General features: G+C 47.2%; 1 protein-coding gene across 5 annotated transcripts in view; it reads left to right on the top strand.

Moving 5' to 3' along the window:
* PTP4A3 (protein tyrosine phosphatase 4A3) overlaps positions 1-15374 on the top strand; it is an 85488-nt gene extending 70114 nt beyond the window's left edge. For 4 of the 5 annotated variants that reach the window (XM_077351419.1, XM_077351420.1, XM_077351421.1 and 1 more), the window contains exons 4-6: positions 5483-5613; positions 6792-6866; positions 9912-15374. In XM_077351419.1, coding sequence (XP_077207534.1) covers positions 5483-5613; positions 6792-6866; positions 9912-10029 — 324 coding nt within the window. In that variant the 3' untranslated portion in view covers positions 10030-15374. Of the gene's footprint in view, positions 1-5482; positions 5614-6791; positions 6871-9911 lie in introns of those variants that run through there. The other variant, XM_077351423.1, reaches the window with a different exon arrangement.
* Positions 15375-16383: the final 1009 nt, after the last annotated feature.

Genomic DNA, 16383 nt, shown 5'->3' on the forward strand with positions numbered 1-16383 from the left:
ACCCGGTCTGGTGGAACGAGCTCCCTGAGAACATCAGGACCCTAACTGAACTAACACAGTTCCGTAAGGACCGCAAGACGGAGCTCTTCTGCCAGCTGAGGCTATAGAATCACAGAATTATAGAGTTGGAAGGGACCTTATAGGTCATCTAGTCCAACCCCCTGCACTATGCAGGAATAGAATCATAGTTTGAGTGACCAAAAATGCAAACAATAAAGGACCTTCCCATTGTAACCTAATAGCTCATTGCCTGCCCCAATCATAAGAACAAATTGGGGATATCTCCAATCGTGGGTAGGTTAACATTTATTTATTTATCTATTATGTATTGTATGTATATACCACCCTCCCCAAAGGTTCAGGGCAGTTTACATGAAACAAGAAACGATACAGGATATCTGTTTTAATAGTTTTTAATTTATCCTAACTCTTGTTGTATTTTTAACAGTGTTAAACCCCCCTGAGAGGGCAGTGCCGATAAGGGCGGGCTAGAAATTCAATAATAAATTTTAAAAAATCATATAGAACAGTGTAATAAATCCTCCCCAAAGGATTTTATTAAATAAATGTATTTATAAATGTAATTTACTTCACTCATCAACTGTATCTTGATAAATGATGCTGCAAACTGCATGATGATCATTCTGTCCTTATGTGCCAGTGACTCAACTAATGTATTTTGCTCTGACCTCCATGACAAACATTGTAAAGTATTATTCATTCATTCATTCATTCATTCATTCATTTCAATTCATTACCCGCCACTCCCAAGTGGCTCATGGCATAAAACACAGAGATCCATAATCACAAATCAAGAAAAGAAAACATTCCAACATTTAGCAGCCATGGGCATCAAAACGTAACATTCACAGGTGTGATGAACTTCCATCCAACAGAAACGTAGGGTATCGCTTGCATGTCTGAACCCTCACCCCAGAAACCGTGCTTTGTTCTGTCCCCGTTGTGATGCCCCTGCTCTCTGTTAACAGAGACTGAGATGTGGATTTCCGTGGCCGTGGCAAGTTCAGGTGACAGACCGTTCCGGTCCTTTCCCATTCCGATCATCAATCAATCAATATTTATTCACGGTCATTCAGACCAAAACCCATTCCGATCTGATCTGCTCAGTAGAACTTCTGAAAGTTTCAAAGTGGGCGAATGCAAATTATTGAGAGGGGTTTCGCAGATGCCCGAAATGTTAACAATGATGTAGGAGTTTTGGCCACGTCGAATGCAAGAATGGATGAATTAGGGAATGTGTATATGTTCACTGAGTCATCCGTGGCCATCAGAGCTTCCCCCAAGAGGTGGTCGTTTGAGCATCAACATGTCGGTAAACTTTTTGCAGATCGTGGTAGCTAGAGACTATGATGGGATGGAGAAAGGACTTTGCTGTCTCCTACTGCATATGGCTTGATTAGCTTTCTTAGTGAATTGAAGGGCTATGTTTCTGCTGTCAATCCCATCTAGGGATTGTGGCATTGGTTGGGTCCATTGTACCTCCGCCACATTCACTGTTTGTGGGGACGGTACTCCTGGGCACAGTCACATCAGTGGCTTGTTGTATGATGTTTTTTGTAGTGGATGTGGCATTTGGGGGTTGAAACACACCTGATGAAAGAGGATCATCAATTCAGGAGGAAAGGCCATGTGGTGTTCTGGCACAGTGGAAGAATGAAACCCCAAGTAATTTTTTAAACAGACATTTAAGCAAAAACCTCACTAATAAGGCCACAATATAATTTTATTAGCCACTTGGCCACCACATACTCCTTTAAGACATGTGTGTCCTTTGAAGTGGAGGGAATTACTTTGAATGGGCAAGAATTTCTGTGCCTGGTTGCTTGGAGAGAGTTGATGCTCACCGTAGGCGACCAGCTGGGTTCAAAAAAGCTTGTCTAATTGCAGGTTGTTGTCTTGTATGACTCAGTCTGAGGGCGTGGAGAGGGTGATTCTGTGATTCCTTCAAGTGCACACAATGGCAGATGCCAGTTGTACCTTTGGTGGCCTGCAGGAGGCAGCATTGGGAATCCTGGAAAAGAAGGTGTCATAGTCCGGGTTGTGTTAGGAGAAGTGCAGAGTTCTACATCCAGGTCACAAAAATCAAAAGCTCCCCCTCACTGGCGGTCTTCAAGCAGATGGACAGATCCTTCTCCTGGATGCTTGAGGCTGATCCTGCATTGAGCAGGGGGTGGGACTAGATGGTCTGTGTGGACCCTTCCCACTCTAGGATTCTAGGAGTCTAGTTCAGCAGTGGAATGGGCTGCCTAAGGAGGTGGGGAGCTCCCCCTCCCTGGCCGTCTTCAAGCAGCAGCTGGACAGATCCTTCTCCTGGATGCTTGAGGCTGATCCTGCATTGAGCAGGGGGTGGGACTAGATGGTCTGTGTAGCCCCTTCCCACTCTAGGATTCTAGGAGTCTAGTTCAGCTGTGGAATGGGCTGCCTAAGGAGGTGGGGAGCTCCCCCATACAGGTGGTCTTCAAACAGCATTCGGTCTGATCCTGCATTCCCCTGAGCCTTTCCTCATTGGGTTTGGTCTCCAGGCCCCAGATCATCTTCGTCGTTCTCCTTCCGCACTGACTTATTGCCAAGCATGTTAACTGCTTTTTAATTTCCGATTGGTCCTAAATCGCACTGAACTTCATCTAAAGTAACCAAAGGCTATATAAGTAAGAAGAGTTGGTTGCATCTTTGCACTGCCGAGTTGACTTCAGCAAGCCCTATAGCACTCTGTAGCCCTGACCCAAATGGCCCCACTAATTGAATCTCCGCAGATCTCAGAAAAGTCCTTGGATGGCTTGCTCTGCAGAGGCAGGCCAAGGAAACCACCTCTGTTCGCCTCTTGCCTTGGAAACCCTTCAGGGTCTCTCGAAAGCATCTGAGAGTCGACGGCATTTTCCGCAACCATGACACTTGCTCAAGGGTGAAATGGAAGTTCTGCATGCCCTGTGCTGAGGTCTCCTCTTTGGAAGCAGGTGCAAAGGGAAATTCAGGGCAGGCAGCCCTGACTTCTGCCGGGAGCCATAAAGCATTTTTTTTAAAGGGCTCTAAAAGTTCTTTGCTTGCATGAGTAAAACCAGCTGCTTGTGTTAACCCCCTGAGATTATCTCATACGGAATGTATGAAATTATGCGGCCCAGTTCCCTGCTTCATAGTTGGCTGGCCTAGCCAAAGCTGTTGGGGTAGGAGGAAAGAGTGCAAGAAGAGACAGCTCCCATAAACACCAGCTCTGCCTCTGTCATTATAAATAAGTAAAGGCAGCATCAGCAAATGCTGGCAGGGGCTTGTGGGAATTGTAGCCCATGAACGTCTGGAGGATCACAGGTTGACTACCCCTGATGTAGAGGATGGAGCAGAGTTGTTCTCTCTTGCCCCGAGGGACGGACCAGAACCAATGGGATGAAATTAATTTAAAAGAAATTCCGTCTAAACATCCGGAAGAAGTTCCTGACAATCAGAGCGGTTTCTCAGTGGAACAGGCTTCCCCGGGAGGTGGTGGGTTCTCCATCTTTGGAGATGTTTAGACAGTCTGGATAGCCATCTGACAGAGAGACTGATTCAAGGGGTTCAAGGTTCTAGGGAGTGGCAGGTTACAGTAGATGAGCGATGGGGTTAGAATCATAGAATCATAAAGCTGGAAGGGACCTCCTGGGTCATCTAGCCCAACCCCCTGCACCATGCGGGACACTCACAACCCGTTAGGGTTGTGGGTGTCCTGCATGGTGCAGGGGGTTGGACTAGATGACCCAGGAGGTCCCTTCCAGCTCTATGATTCTATGAGAGGACCACTTGACTGCTGCCAGGGCCAAGGTCTTTTCCACTTTGGCCCTCTCCTGCTAGACAAGGTTTGAGCCATGCAGGACTTTCTGAGATTCTGCTGGGTTTGCAGTTCAGTCTTGTTCAGGGAGGCCTTTTCCTGAACTTGTTCTGATCGTTTCATTTAAAGTATTTTTAGGCAAATTTAATTTTTAAAAAAGATTAATACAAAGGAAAAAAATAATTTAATTGTTCCTGGCCGTACGGCCCTTAGACTTCTTTGCCAAATTGCGTCCAGGCAATATCTACATTTATTGCTGATTGGAAACCTTTTATAGAGTTTTTGCAGAAAAACGGAAAAACAGTTTAAAAGGATCAAAGGTACAGAAGAGAAGGATTAGAGAAGGAAAAAATACAAAAAAATTAAAAGAAAAGGCTTCCGGTATTCTCTACGAGAAATACACATTACGAATTTTTCACTTATTCTACATTCACAAATCATGAGTTTGTTCATTTTCCCGTTTTCATCCCAGTTACTAGCTGTGCCTCTTCTTGGGAATTTGTTGTTTTTTTTGGGGGGGGGGATAAAAAGAGCAACCCAGCAAAAGCCTCCCCTCTAAGGGTGCCAGCTCCAGACTGAGAAATCCCCGGAGCTTTGAGGGTGGAACCTAGGGAGGGTGAAATCCGGGGAGGAGAGGGGCCTCAGAAGGTATAATACCATGCAGTTGCACAGTCAGCCAGGAACCTGGGAGTGATTTTTGATGCCTCCTTAATGATGGAGTCTCCAAGTCACAGGAGTAGTACAGCAGGCATTTTCCGACTAGCCCCCTACCTGGCCCCGGAACCCCTAGCCACCGTGATCCATGCAGCAGTCACCTGCAGACTGGATTACTGTAACTTGCTCCACATGGGCCTCTCCTTGACCCTGCTCCGGAGCTTGCAGCTGGTCCAAATGTACCTGCCCAGGTCCTAACGTGGATGCTGTGAAGACCCCCCACATAAGACCTGTGATATAGCAGCTGCATGGGCTTCAGAAGAGCCCTGGCCCTAAAGACATACACCTGGCCTCAGCCAGAGCTATGACCTCTTTGACGCTGGTTCCTGCCTGGTAGAACAAGCTCCCCAGCGATATCAGGGCCCTGAAGGAATTTGGTAACTTCCTCAAAGCCTGTAAGATAGAGCTCTTCCGCTTGGCTTAGGGTTGAGGCCAGTTGGAAGTCATCCGCAAGAATAAATCAGGCTTCCCCCCATCCCTCCCCCAACTCCTACCTACTAGTAACACTCTATGCTAGTGAAGTTACCAAAGCAACTATTGGTTGCTGTATCAACTATTGATTGCTGATAGCTGCTTAATTTACTGTTTTAATGTTTTTGAAAATGGTTTTATCGGTTGTTGATAATGTATACATTTTATTGGATTATAAATTTTACTGTTTGTCACTGATGCACATGGTCGTTCACTGCCCCAAGATGGCGAGTCCGAGAGGGGTGGTATATAAATTGATTCCTCAATCGATAAAAATCGTGCTGGTTTGACTAAGCAGTTCTGTCAGAGCTCTCTCCACCTCGCCTACCTCACTCTACTTCTACAGACTAACATGGCTACCCATCGTACTCTGTAAAAATATGTGCGAGAGTAGTACGTGTGTTTTTGTGTGTTGTGTTTTTAACACACCACCCCCCCCCCACCCCGAAATAAACATTGTCTTCTGCCCCCTTCTTCTAGGACTGGCCGTTTGATGACGGAGCCCCCCCACCCTCCAAAATTGTTGACGACTGGCTGAATCTACTGAAGACCAAGTTCTGCGAAGACCCTGGCAGTTGCGTGGCCGTTCATTGTGTGGCTGGCCTGGGACGGTACGCAGGGGACCCTCCTGTATCTCCCTATGCCTCCAACCCTGATTAATATTTTGCTGTTATATACATTACATAGTGAGCTCGGAGAGGAAAATCGGCTTTAAAGGCTCACGTGCACGTGTGAATCAGCCTGGATTTTCTGGGTATTGAGGCTCATCTCTAGTCACAAAGTTTCCAAATAAAACTAGTTTCATTGTTGGACTTTCTCAGTTGTGTAATAATAATTTCACACGACCAAAAATTTCAAGCAGAGCTGAAGGCCTCTTAGAAACAGATTGTTTTCAAGAGGCCTTGAGCTCTGCTTGAATTTTTAATTTGTGTGAAATTGTTATTATACAACCGAGGAAGTCCAACAACGAAACTAGTTTTATCTTGGATACTAGTCTTCGGCTGTTCTGATGATGATAATCGATTATTACGATTAAAGATTCTGGAGACAAGAACTTTTCTTCATGCATAACGTTGACCCCCAATGGAATATACAAATTCTTCTGTAACTTGCAGGATTTATTGAGCCACTTTTTTCCCCCCCTTGTTTGCATGCATCCTGTCATGTGTATTTCCACTTTGTTATCGGGGAAAAAACACCCCTACAGTTAAAGATCTGAAAAGAACTCTAGATGCTCAAGCATCAATTACAACCAAGCCCTATGAAGATAGGTTGAGGGACTTGGGAATGTTCAGCCTGGAGAAAAGGAGGTTGCGAGGGGACATGATAGCCCTCTTTAAGTATTTGAAAGGTTGTCACTTGGAGGAGGGCAGGATGCTGTTCCCATTGGCTGCAGAGGAAAGGACACACAGTAATGGGTTTAAACTACAAGTACAACGATATAGGCTAGATATCAGGAAAAAAAATTCACAGTCAGAGTAGTTCAGCAGTGGAATAGGCTGCCTAAGGAGGTGGTGAGCTCCCCCTCACTGGCAGTCTTCAAGCAAAGGCTGGATACACACTTTTCTTGGATGCTTTAGGATGCTTAGGGCTGATCCTGCGTTGAGCAGGGGGTTGGACTAGTTGGCTTATATGGCCCCTTCCAACTCTATGATTCTGTGATTCTGTTGTTTTTCCATGGGCAGGAACTAGACCTTTCAGAAGATCTCTAGGCCAATCCTTTTTAATAGGGCAGGCAAGAGCGTTCCCACCAGACGTACTTATTGTTCCCTTCCCCTCTCTTTTCCAGGGCTCCTGTTCTGGTGGCTTTGGCCCTGATTGAGAGCGGGATGAAATACGAAGACGCTATTCAGTTCATTAGACAGTAAGTGCCCAGCAGGCAGTAATCGTCCAAGCTGCCTGCTGCTAACCCGAAGACAAACGGCTGGGTGTTTGCAGAACAGCTCAGCTCTGGAGCAACTTCAGGCACGCCGAGCAGGAAATGCTGATGGCTGCAGAGGCGGCAAAGCCTGGCTGTAGTATAAAGTCAGCAGCTGAAAGCTCAGGGTTCCCTCTTTTCCACTCCCTCTTCTCCCTGCATATTGCTCAGCAGATTTCTCAGTTTTCAGGCTTTGGGTGAAGAACTGCATGTCTTGAACACAAAGGGTGCTGCTTTAGACTGCGTCAGACCATTGATCCATCACAGTCAGTATCGTCTGCTCAGGTCTGATTTGCCTGTCTGCTGCAGGTATTTGAAGCAGCAAAGGAAAGGACCAAGAAAGTCTTCTGAACACTAAGTACAAATCACCAGCGGGATGCAGTGGTTAAGAGCGGTGGCTTCTAATTTGGCAAGGCGGGTTTAATTCCCTGCTTCTTCTCCACATGCAGCCACCTGGGTGACCTCGGGCTACTCACAGCCCTGATAGTGCTGTTCTTACCGAGTAGTCCTGTAAGAGCTCTCCCAGCCTCACCCACCTCCCAGGGTGTCTGTTGTGGGGAGAGGAAGGGAAGGCGACTGTAAGCCGCTTTGAGACTCCTTCGGGGAGAGAAAAGCAGAGGATAAAAACCAAATTATTTTTCTTCTGTCCAGACACCAAACATGGAAATCTGCACTGGGAATTTTTTTTTTATGGAGGGGGGCAAAAAAAAGTGACTTGCCAAATAAACAGTTGCACAATCATCAGATCTCCCAGCCTAAAATATCTTTCAGTATTTCTCCTCCACCCCCAGTGCACAAACATCTGAGTTTTGGCAAAAGTATGTCTAGGAGTGGGCGCAGGCTGCATTTTTACAGTTAGGTTCATGGTTCGTGGCGAAACCACAAACCCATATGAACGGGGAGTTTAGTTTGCAAACCAGATTTCTGGGGGATTTGCTTTCAGATTCTTGTTGGTGTCTAAGATACTGCTGGACTCGGATTTGAGTCCAACTGTTCTGCTGCTAGCCAGTTCAGCTACCCTCTGAAATCTTGCTTTCCTATGGTAGGGTATATAAGTGGGAGAGAAGAAGAGCTGTTTTTTTATAACCCGCTTTTTACTACCCAAAGGAGTCTCAATGCGACTTACAATCGCCTTTCCCTTCCTCTCCGCACAATAGACATCCTGTGAGGCAGGTGAAGCTGAGAGAGCTCTGAGAGAACTGTGACTGGCCCAAGTTCCCCCCCAGCTGGCTGCATATGGAGGAGTGGAGAATCAAACCAGTTCTCCAGATTAGAGGCCCAATGGCAGTCTAAAGTGGTACAGCCCAGATGGAGGACGGCTGGTTCGTCTTGCAGGTGGGGAGAATCAGGCTGTGGTCATCTTGTCACCAGTGACACCTTTAAATTTTCACTAAACTCCATTTCATAGCAGATGACGGGAACTGGGTTTTATCCTCCCGTCACCAGGTTATCCGGGGTTCAGGAAGGACTGAAATGAACCCTAGGATCCAGCGAAAACTGGCTGGGTAGAATGGCAGAGGATTACATCCCATCTGGCTGCCAAGCTTGACTTGGCGAGAACAGCTGCGTGTGCTGTGCCTTGGAGCCAATTGTGTTGCCAGCAGCAGTTCTCTAGTGTTGGCTGTGAGTCCTTCCTCTAATCTCCTTAGCACATTCTGCTCAGGCTGCTGAAATGGGGCTCGTTTGGTCTCTCGGGTGCATTCAGTTGAGGCCTGTGGGCATCGTAAAGATCCGGGGGAGTTGTCCGGTAGCATCGGGGCTCGCTTCTTCAACCAGCCCCAAAGGAAGGGGGAGGGACTATGGCTTACCAGCAGAGCATCTGCTTGGCATGCAGAAGGTACCCAGTTCACTCCCCGGAGTCTCCAGTTAAAAGATCAAGTAGTAGATGATGGGAAAGACATCTGTCCATGACCTTGAAGAGCTGCTGCCAGTCTGAGGAGACAATATTGACTTTGGTGGAGCAACAGTCTGACAGGAAACACTGTGTGTTCATGAGGAAAGGTGGAGTATAAAGACTTGACAAAGTTTTTAAAATCCCACCTGGAACCTGGGCAATTCGGGTCTTACCAGTAGCCTCCTTAGGTTTCCCACCTGAGGACCATCATTGGGTCTCTGCTGGCTCTTCTGGCACCGGAAGCAGGAAGAGCTGGTTTCTGGCTCCGGAAACCTACAATAGCAGGCAGAGACTCCGCTTGAGAGAGGGGTTGGAGCTCAGTGAAAGAGACTCGACTTTGCATGCAGAACATTCCAGGTTCAATCCCCAGTGAAAAGGATCAGGCGGTTGGTGATGTGAAAGACCTGGAAAATCTAGGTTCAGGTTCCCCATAGGTCGTGAAAGTTTGTTGCGCGACCTCGGGCCAGTTGCACACTCTCCGCTTAACCTACCTTGCGGGGTTGTTTGTTTATATTTAGATTTATATACTGCCACTTGGTGGTTTACAATAAAACAATACAATACAATACAGTATAAAACCTCTACAAACCCCTTAACATACTAATCAGATGACAATACCATCAGCGTTTCCATCTTCCACCCCAACCCCCGTTCAGCGCATGGGTCAGATGAGCTCTCTCACTTGGAGCGAGGGTCCTAATCTAAGACAAGCATTGCGGTATCCCCCATTTGTAACACCGAGACCCCACTCTGGCCTCAACCATACACCTGGCGGAAGAGCTCTGTCTTACAACCTCTGCAGAACGCTGACAGCTCTAGCAGGGCCCTTACCTCTTCTGGGAGCTCATTCCACCAGGTTGGGGCCAGGGCCGAAAGGGCCCTGGTCCTGATCGAGCCCAGGTGGATATTGTGAGAATAAAATGGATGCAAGGAGAACAGCATAAGCCACTTTGGGTCCCCGGTGGGGAGAAAGGCAAGAAATGAATGAATGAATGAATGAATGAATGAATGAATGAATGAATGAATGAATGAATGAATGAATGAATGAATGAATGAATGAATGAATGACCACTTCATTTTTTTCCCTCCCTCCTCAGGAAGCGTCGAGGGGCGATCAACAGCAAGCAGCTGACATACCTGGAGAAGTATCGGCCCAAGCAGCGTCTCCGTTTCAAGGACCATCAGAACCACAAGAACAAGTGCTGCGTCATGTAACCTCAGTAAAAGAAACTGCCTCTTGCCAAAACAAAGAACACACGATGCACACAGACACACGTACAGGGAGGGCTCGGCCTCGACCCCGCCCTTGGGAACCCTTAAAAAGTATTGCAGTATCCATGACACTCTTTGAAGCCTAGGAAGAAAGACAGCAGACGCCCCTGACCCTTGAGGTTCAGAGACTAGGGGCTTCTCCTTGTTTTCTTCCCCAGACGCTGCCTATAAGCTAATTTCTTGGCAATGACAGGGTAACCCCGTCCCCTTTCCCATCTGTTCAATAACACCTCTTTTCTATTGCTTTCCTATGGCCCAAGTAGGTACGTTATCAAACTAGCAGGGATCCATCTTGGCTGCTTGTGCACCTCCCCACCCCTGCTGATTTCATGGGTCCTCTTGGGCCACAACAGTCTTTTGTGGGCCAAGTAGGGTGTAGGCTTTGCCCTGCCCAGCCATGCTTTGAGAAGAACACGATATGTCTCTCCCCCCCCCCCCACTCAACCCTTCCTCAGACATCCCCTCCCCGGGGAGAGAGAACACGATTGAATGCCCCTCCATACTAATTGCTTTGAGTAAGGTGCTCTTCCCTCTCCCATCCCTGTGCATAACAAAATATCATCTGTGCTTTCTGACATGCAAATGTTCTGTGTGCAAGAGTTGGGGAGTGGGGAGCACCCGATAAAGGGGACAACCCACTCATAGCAGTGAACTCCAGGGGCAGGGAGATCTTGCCTGGGGAGAGGTCGAGAGAGTAATGTGCCGAGGAATAGACTTTACATGCCCGACAGCTGAAGCCAGGTATTTTTAAGCAACCTGTGCCAACATTGGGCCCTTTGGGGGACCGTGGTGGTCCTCCAAGTGCTGAAAGGGAATGGACTGTGCATGAGAAAATGTGGAGCTGTTTCAACAGTTGGAGAGGTCAGGAAGTGAGGAAAGGATGAGGCAAGGGTCCCCAGTATGGAGTCTGTGAGCACTGTGGTTTCCACCATTACCTTCCCTGGCACCGCCAGGTCTTTTTAGAAAGCGAGTGGGGCCAAGTGGGTTTCTGTTTCTCAGTTTAGCAGCAGCTGCCACCACAGCACAAGGGCCAAAACCGTTTAACTGAGGTAAGCTGAGGCAGCCATTTTGAGGCTTCCAGTGGTGGCCATTTTGTGGCTGTGCCCACCATAGTGGCTGAGAATTCCAAAAGTGCCCACAGGCTTCAAAAGGTTGCGGAACGTAATAAGCCTGAAGCATTTCCCCTTCCCCCCCCCCCCCCCCCCCCGCCTCCATTTCGTGGGACCTGCCACAAGCTGCTCTCTGCTGGTAATTTTTTGGAGGAAAGTAGGCGAATGAATCTCTTCTCGTTCTTCGTAGGCTGTGAAGAGGAAGCCCAAGACTCCCAGCGTGCTGCACTTTTCTCTTCCCTTGAACATTTTAGCTCCGCCTCGTTCATGGCTGCTTAACTTTTTTTTTTCAATTAAACACAGTTATTATAATACGATGAGTTATTATAATATAATATAATGACCCAGCGGCCGCGCTGGCCAAGGCGGCTGGGAATGGCTTTCTCCTCCCCTCCTCCCCTCACCCCCGGGCTGCAGGTGTTCCCAGCCGCCCTGGCTGGGTGGCGAGAAAGGGCGCTCCCCTCCGAGGCTTCCCCCCTACCCAAGGCAAGGACTTGGGGGTGAGAAAGAAGTAGGGCCAGCGCCTCCCAACTCTTCAGGTCTGTGGCCAGTGGCCAATTGGTCCCTTTTCACCAGACTGATACGCGGAGGGCCCAATCAACAGGCGCTTTCCGCCTGCCGATTGGGCACCCCGCTTGTCATTCCGGGGGAAGAGTCCAATGGCCGCCCTTCCCCATCCCGGACATGGCCCTCCTCAAGGGTCCTTACTGTTTTATTTATACTGCTCCTACGGAGCGGTTACAGATTTTTACCGCCACCCTCCCATCCAGCAAAATCATGAGAGGTGTTTTCAGCCGCTTAACCAGGCATGCAGGTTGGCTGATGCCTCTGCTGAGCCTGTCAGCTCACCAGCAAAAGTGTCCTCTTTGCTTTTCCAGCATGGTGTAGCGATTAAAGAGCGGAGAAGTCTAATCTGGAGAACCGGGTTTGATTCCACGCTCCTTCTCCTCCACATACAGTCAGCAGGGTGACCTTGGGCTTGTCCCGGTTCTCTTAAGGCTGTTCTGTCAGGGGAAATACTCTTGAGTTGGCTTCCATTTAAGACCCTCATTGGATGAATAAGATGTCCCCTGACAGAGGTGGTCTGCACAATGAAAGCTTGGAGGTGGGTGCATTAACTCGGCTTAGTGGCAAGGAGTCATTGGATGCCGCCATCTTGATCCCAGAAGTACCCCCCTCAAAGTCAAACTTCTTGGGGTCATCCAACCTCGCCGGCTTCAGCAAGCCATTTGGTAGCTTCCGAACTTCTCTTTTGCTTGGACAGTGGCCTTCTGCAATTTTCATCGTTACCAAAGGCCGTTGTCCCAGCGCGCAAAAGTTCAGCCTTTGTTCACTACAAAATGGGTGCTGGAAGGATGGTGTTCAGTTGTGATAGAAGTTGCAGAAGGCATCTGTGCTGGTGGGCATGGCCAGGCTAGACCTCTGGTGGCGTACTGTGCACATTTTTTAAAAACATTGGTTTGTCAGCATCTGCTGTCACAGCCCAAAAAACTTCACAGCATCCCTGTAGGTAAGCCACAGTGGCCATTTTAGGGCTGGCTCCGACTCCTTTTAGCAGCCATTTTGTGGCTGTACTCACTCTTGCCCAGCAGAGCTGCTGACTGGCCACTGAAAATCCAATTGGGTATGGAAATTAAATTGACACTGTTTCAGCAGCAGCTGCCTTGAAGTGTTGGTTTTGTCCTCTCTTCTTTCCCAGTGTATTTTAAAAATATTTTCCACTCTTCTCCCCTGCATTTCAACTCCTTCTGTAGTAGACATGTCATGACTGTGACCCCCCAGAGTACAGAGAGTAAGGCAATTTTTACCTCTTCCACACGATAAGAGTATTAAGGTAAAGAGGCATGGAAACAGTAAATTTTATCCTGCTCTCCACCAAAAATGCTTAAAAAAAAAAAAAGACATTATTCCCCTCTCCCCCTGTTTCAAACGTGTCTTCTAAAAGCATCGCTTCGCCCCGAGTCATGTCCTTTGGCAAAACTCTCCGTGTTTAAACATTCACAGCACCAAGAAATCTCTTCTGAATACCGTTTCAGCCGGACACAGACATACCAGCATTTTAAATAGCCTTATAGTATGGAAGTCTTGAAGTTTTAAAGTAAAATAAAATCTTGCGTGTATAATTTAGCCGAAAGAAACTTGTAAAAAGAAGGAGTGGAAAAAAAAGTTGCAATGCCTCCAATGTGTTTGTGTGTGTGTGCGTGCGTGCTTGTGTGTGTGTGTTTTCCAAATATTTCAGAGGAAAACGATGAACTTAGTCAACAACTTTGTGCTCTGAAGTCCCAAATGTGGGATTCGGAGTTTTTCAATGTCTATTCCTCTTCAGTCTGGTTTTGATCCGGCTCACAACAATATCTAGCAGTGTAAATTTGCAAACTGACAAAATGCAGTGGCCATTCTCCTTGTTAGTGTTACGAGGTGACATCTGTTACATTTTTCAAAGCCAGCTCTCCCCCACCCCCCAAAAAATAGGGAAGCCATGAAGAAACTTTTTTCCTGCTAAATGAGATGCAAGTTCTTCCGTTTAGAAAGTAACTTATTAATGATAGCCATTGGGAGCAGAGAGTCATCTTTCTGATCCTCCTTTCCATACACATGTCCAGGCCACAAGGTGAACTACTTGTGTCTATCTTCCCCAAGAGAGTCCTAAGAGAGAGAACCCAATTCTAGTTCCATATGTGGATGATATAATAGTCCAAATGCAATGAGAGAGGGAATGCACCAATGCTTTACCCATCTCCTCACCCCAAGGAACCTAATTTGGACATACGCCCCTACAACATCTTCATAAAATCTAGACAGGCCCTCTAATTATAGCAGCAACATTGGCTTGAGAGAAGCAAGGCCACCAAGCCCCATCGCCGCTTCCTGTGGCCTGTTGAGTCAAAAGGAAAGTGACCCTACGGTGTACCTAAGAGGATGAGCTGTGATTGGTCAAAGTGCCTGATTCAAATCTTCTCTCTGCCAGAAACTTGCTAGTTAAGCTTGTTCCCAACCTCAGACCTCATGGATATTGGGGTTCTAGTACTGGCCCGCCTTAAGGATTGTGACAAAATTGTCTGGAAGTGCTACATAAGTGCTAAGTATTGAGTATTCACTAAGACAGGACAAAGGTTTCTGGGGAAGAGGAAGGTGATGGTGTATTGCAAGAAATCAAACTGCCTCCCCCTCCTGGTTTCATCTTCAACCTCATAGAACCAATTCTTCTGGTGTCAGCCAGATGATGAAGGCTGTTCTCCTGTGGCTTCATCCTATGTTCTCTTGGATCCTCCTCACAAGGGCTGGATTTGAATCCAGTAGCACAGTAATCCAAGGTTCCCAGGGATCTACGTTTCCGAGAGTCAAAGCTGCTGTTGACATATATGAAACCTGATGGGCAGAGCTTTAACTCTTGAAAGCGTATTGCCTAGGGAAACTTAAGGTGCTACTAGATTCGAATCCTGCTCTTCTGCAGGTCAAGCACGGCTACCCATCTGAAACTATCTTCTTAGGGGGCGGTTATTGGTCATTGCTGGACCTATCATACCACTAGTGTGTATGCGTTCCCCCTGTGGAAGTCATACCCAACCGTAACACTGCCGAAGCAACTGTTAATAGAGCTGAAGGTGAGCTCACTAAGCCACTGGGTCTAAATAAGTTTCTTGTCCTCAGTGGAGGCTTCCAGGAGGCATTGGAGAGTACATAGATCAGCCTGGGTTCCGCTTTAATAGAAATCAGCGTGGGACATAAACTTTTTTCATAGGAACAGTTTGGTTTTCTTCCGCTGTAGGGCTTTGTGTGTCCCTTGCCCTAATGAGCAATCACAGTAGCACATTGCTGAAGATGAGATTGGGGGTGGGAGGAGAGAGATCCCCCTTCCCTGAGCCAGAAATTGTTATTATAACACCTAGTGCTTTTATAACAGGCAGGTATCATTTCTGGCATAGGCCAAGGACGTTTAGAATCTTGACACTTTATAACAGATTTTTTAAAAAAAATAAAATAAAACCAGTCTGTTTAAGTCATGTTGTAAAACTGTATGCCTTTTTTTAAAATCAGTTTTGAGGTTGTCTTGTTTTTCTTTTCTGTTTTTCTTTTCGAGCCGTGAGAGATTTCCTGAAAGTGTATTAAGGTGATTTGGGGAAGGGGGCGTCCAAAAGGCAATTTAAAAATTAAAGAAACCTTCGCTGTTTCATATGAGGTTTTGTGTGGCAGTGGATGTGTGTTTTCCATTGTGTATCAGCCTGACGCTAGTGACTTGCCTGACTTTTTGGTATTCGATTTCAGTCCTGCAGCTCCAGCTGCTGAATGGGGCGGGGGGGGGGGGGGACAGTATTCTTCCCATATGCTCTGAGATGATCTGCTTCCTCACCCAAAGAAATTGACATATAGAATTCACTGCCACAAGAAGTGGCACCTACAAGCAGAGACAGCTTCAAGAAACATGTAGAGCAGAAGTTCATCACTGGCCAATTAGCCACAAAGACTAGATGGGGCACATAGCCTGTAGCACTCATGCTCTGTATTCTTGGTTCCTGGGGGGGCTTCAGGAATTCTTGCCCCACTGGTGGACCTCCTGATGGCATCTGGGCTTTGGCCACCATGTGACACAGAGTGTTGGACTGATACAACCTGGCTCTCCTTATGACCCCACTGGTGGCACCTGATAGAGCTCTTCTGACGAGCAGGAATATCAGGGCTCTCTCAGCCTCACCTGCCTCACAGAGTGTCTGTTGTGGGGAGAGGAAAGGGAAGGTGACTGTAAGCTGCTTTGAGACTCCTTTGGGTAGAGAAAAGCAGTATATAAGAACCAATTCTTCTTCAGTAATATCAGGGCTCAATCAGCCTCACCTCCCTCACAGGGTGTCTGTTGTGGGGAGAGGAAAGGGAAGGAGATTGTAAGCTGCTTTGAGACTCCTTCAGGTAGAGAAAAGCAGCAGATAAGAACCAACTCTTCTTCAGTAATTTCAGGGCTCTCTCAGCCTCACCTACCTCACAGGGTGTCTGTTGTGGGGAGAGAAAAGGGAAGGCGACTGTAAGCTGCTTTGAGACTGCTTTGGGTAGAGAAAAGTGGCATATAAGAACCAACTATTCTTCTTCCAATTTGATGGAATCAAACACACTCAAAAGTTTTACCAAAATAATGTGCATATTCCTTTAAGAGTGCAAATAAAGTCCAGTCTTGCAGAAACTGTTGCATCAACATATC

This window comes from Paroedura picta, chromosome 9, assembly GCF_049243985.1.
Source record: "Paroedura picta isolate Pp20150507F chromosome 9, Ppicta_v3.0, whole genome shotgun sequence".
Taxonomy (NCBI): Eukaryota; Metazoa; Chordata; class Lepidosauria; order Squamata; family Gekkonidae; genus Paroedura; species Paroedura picta.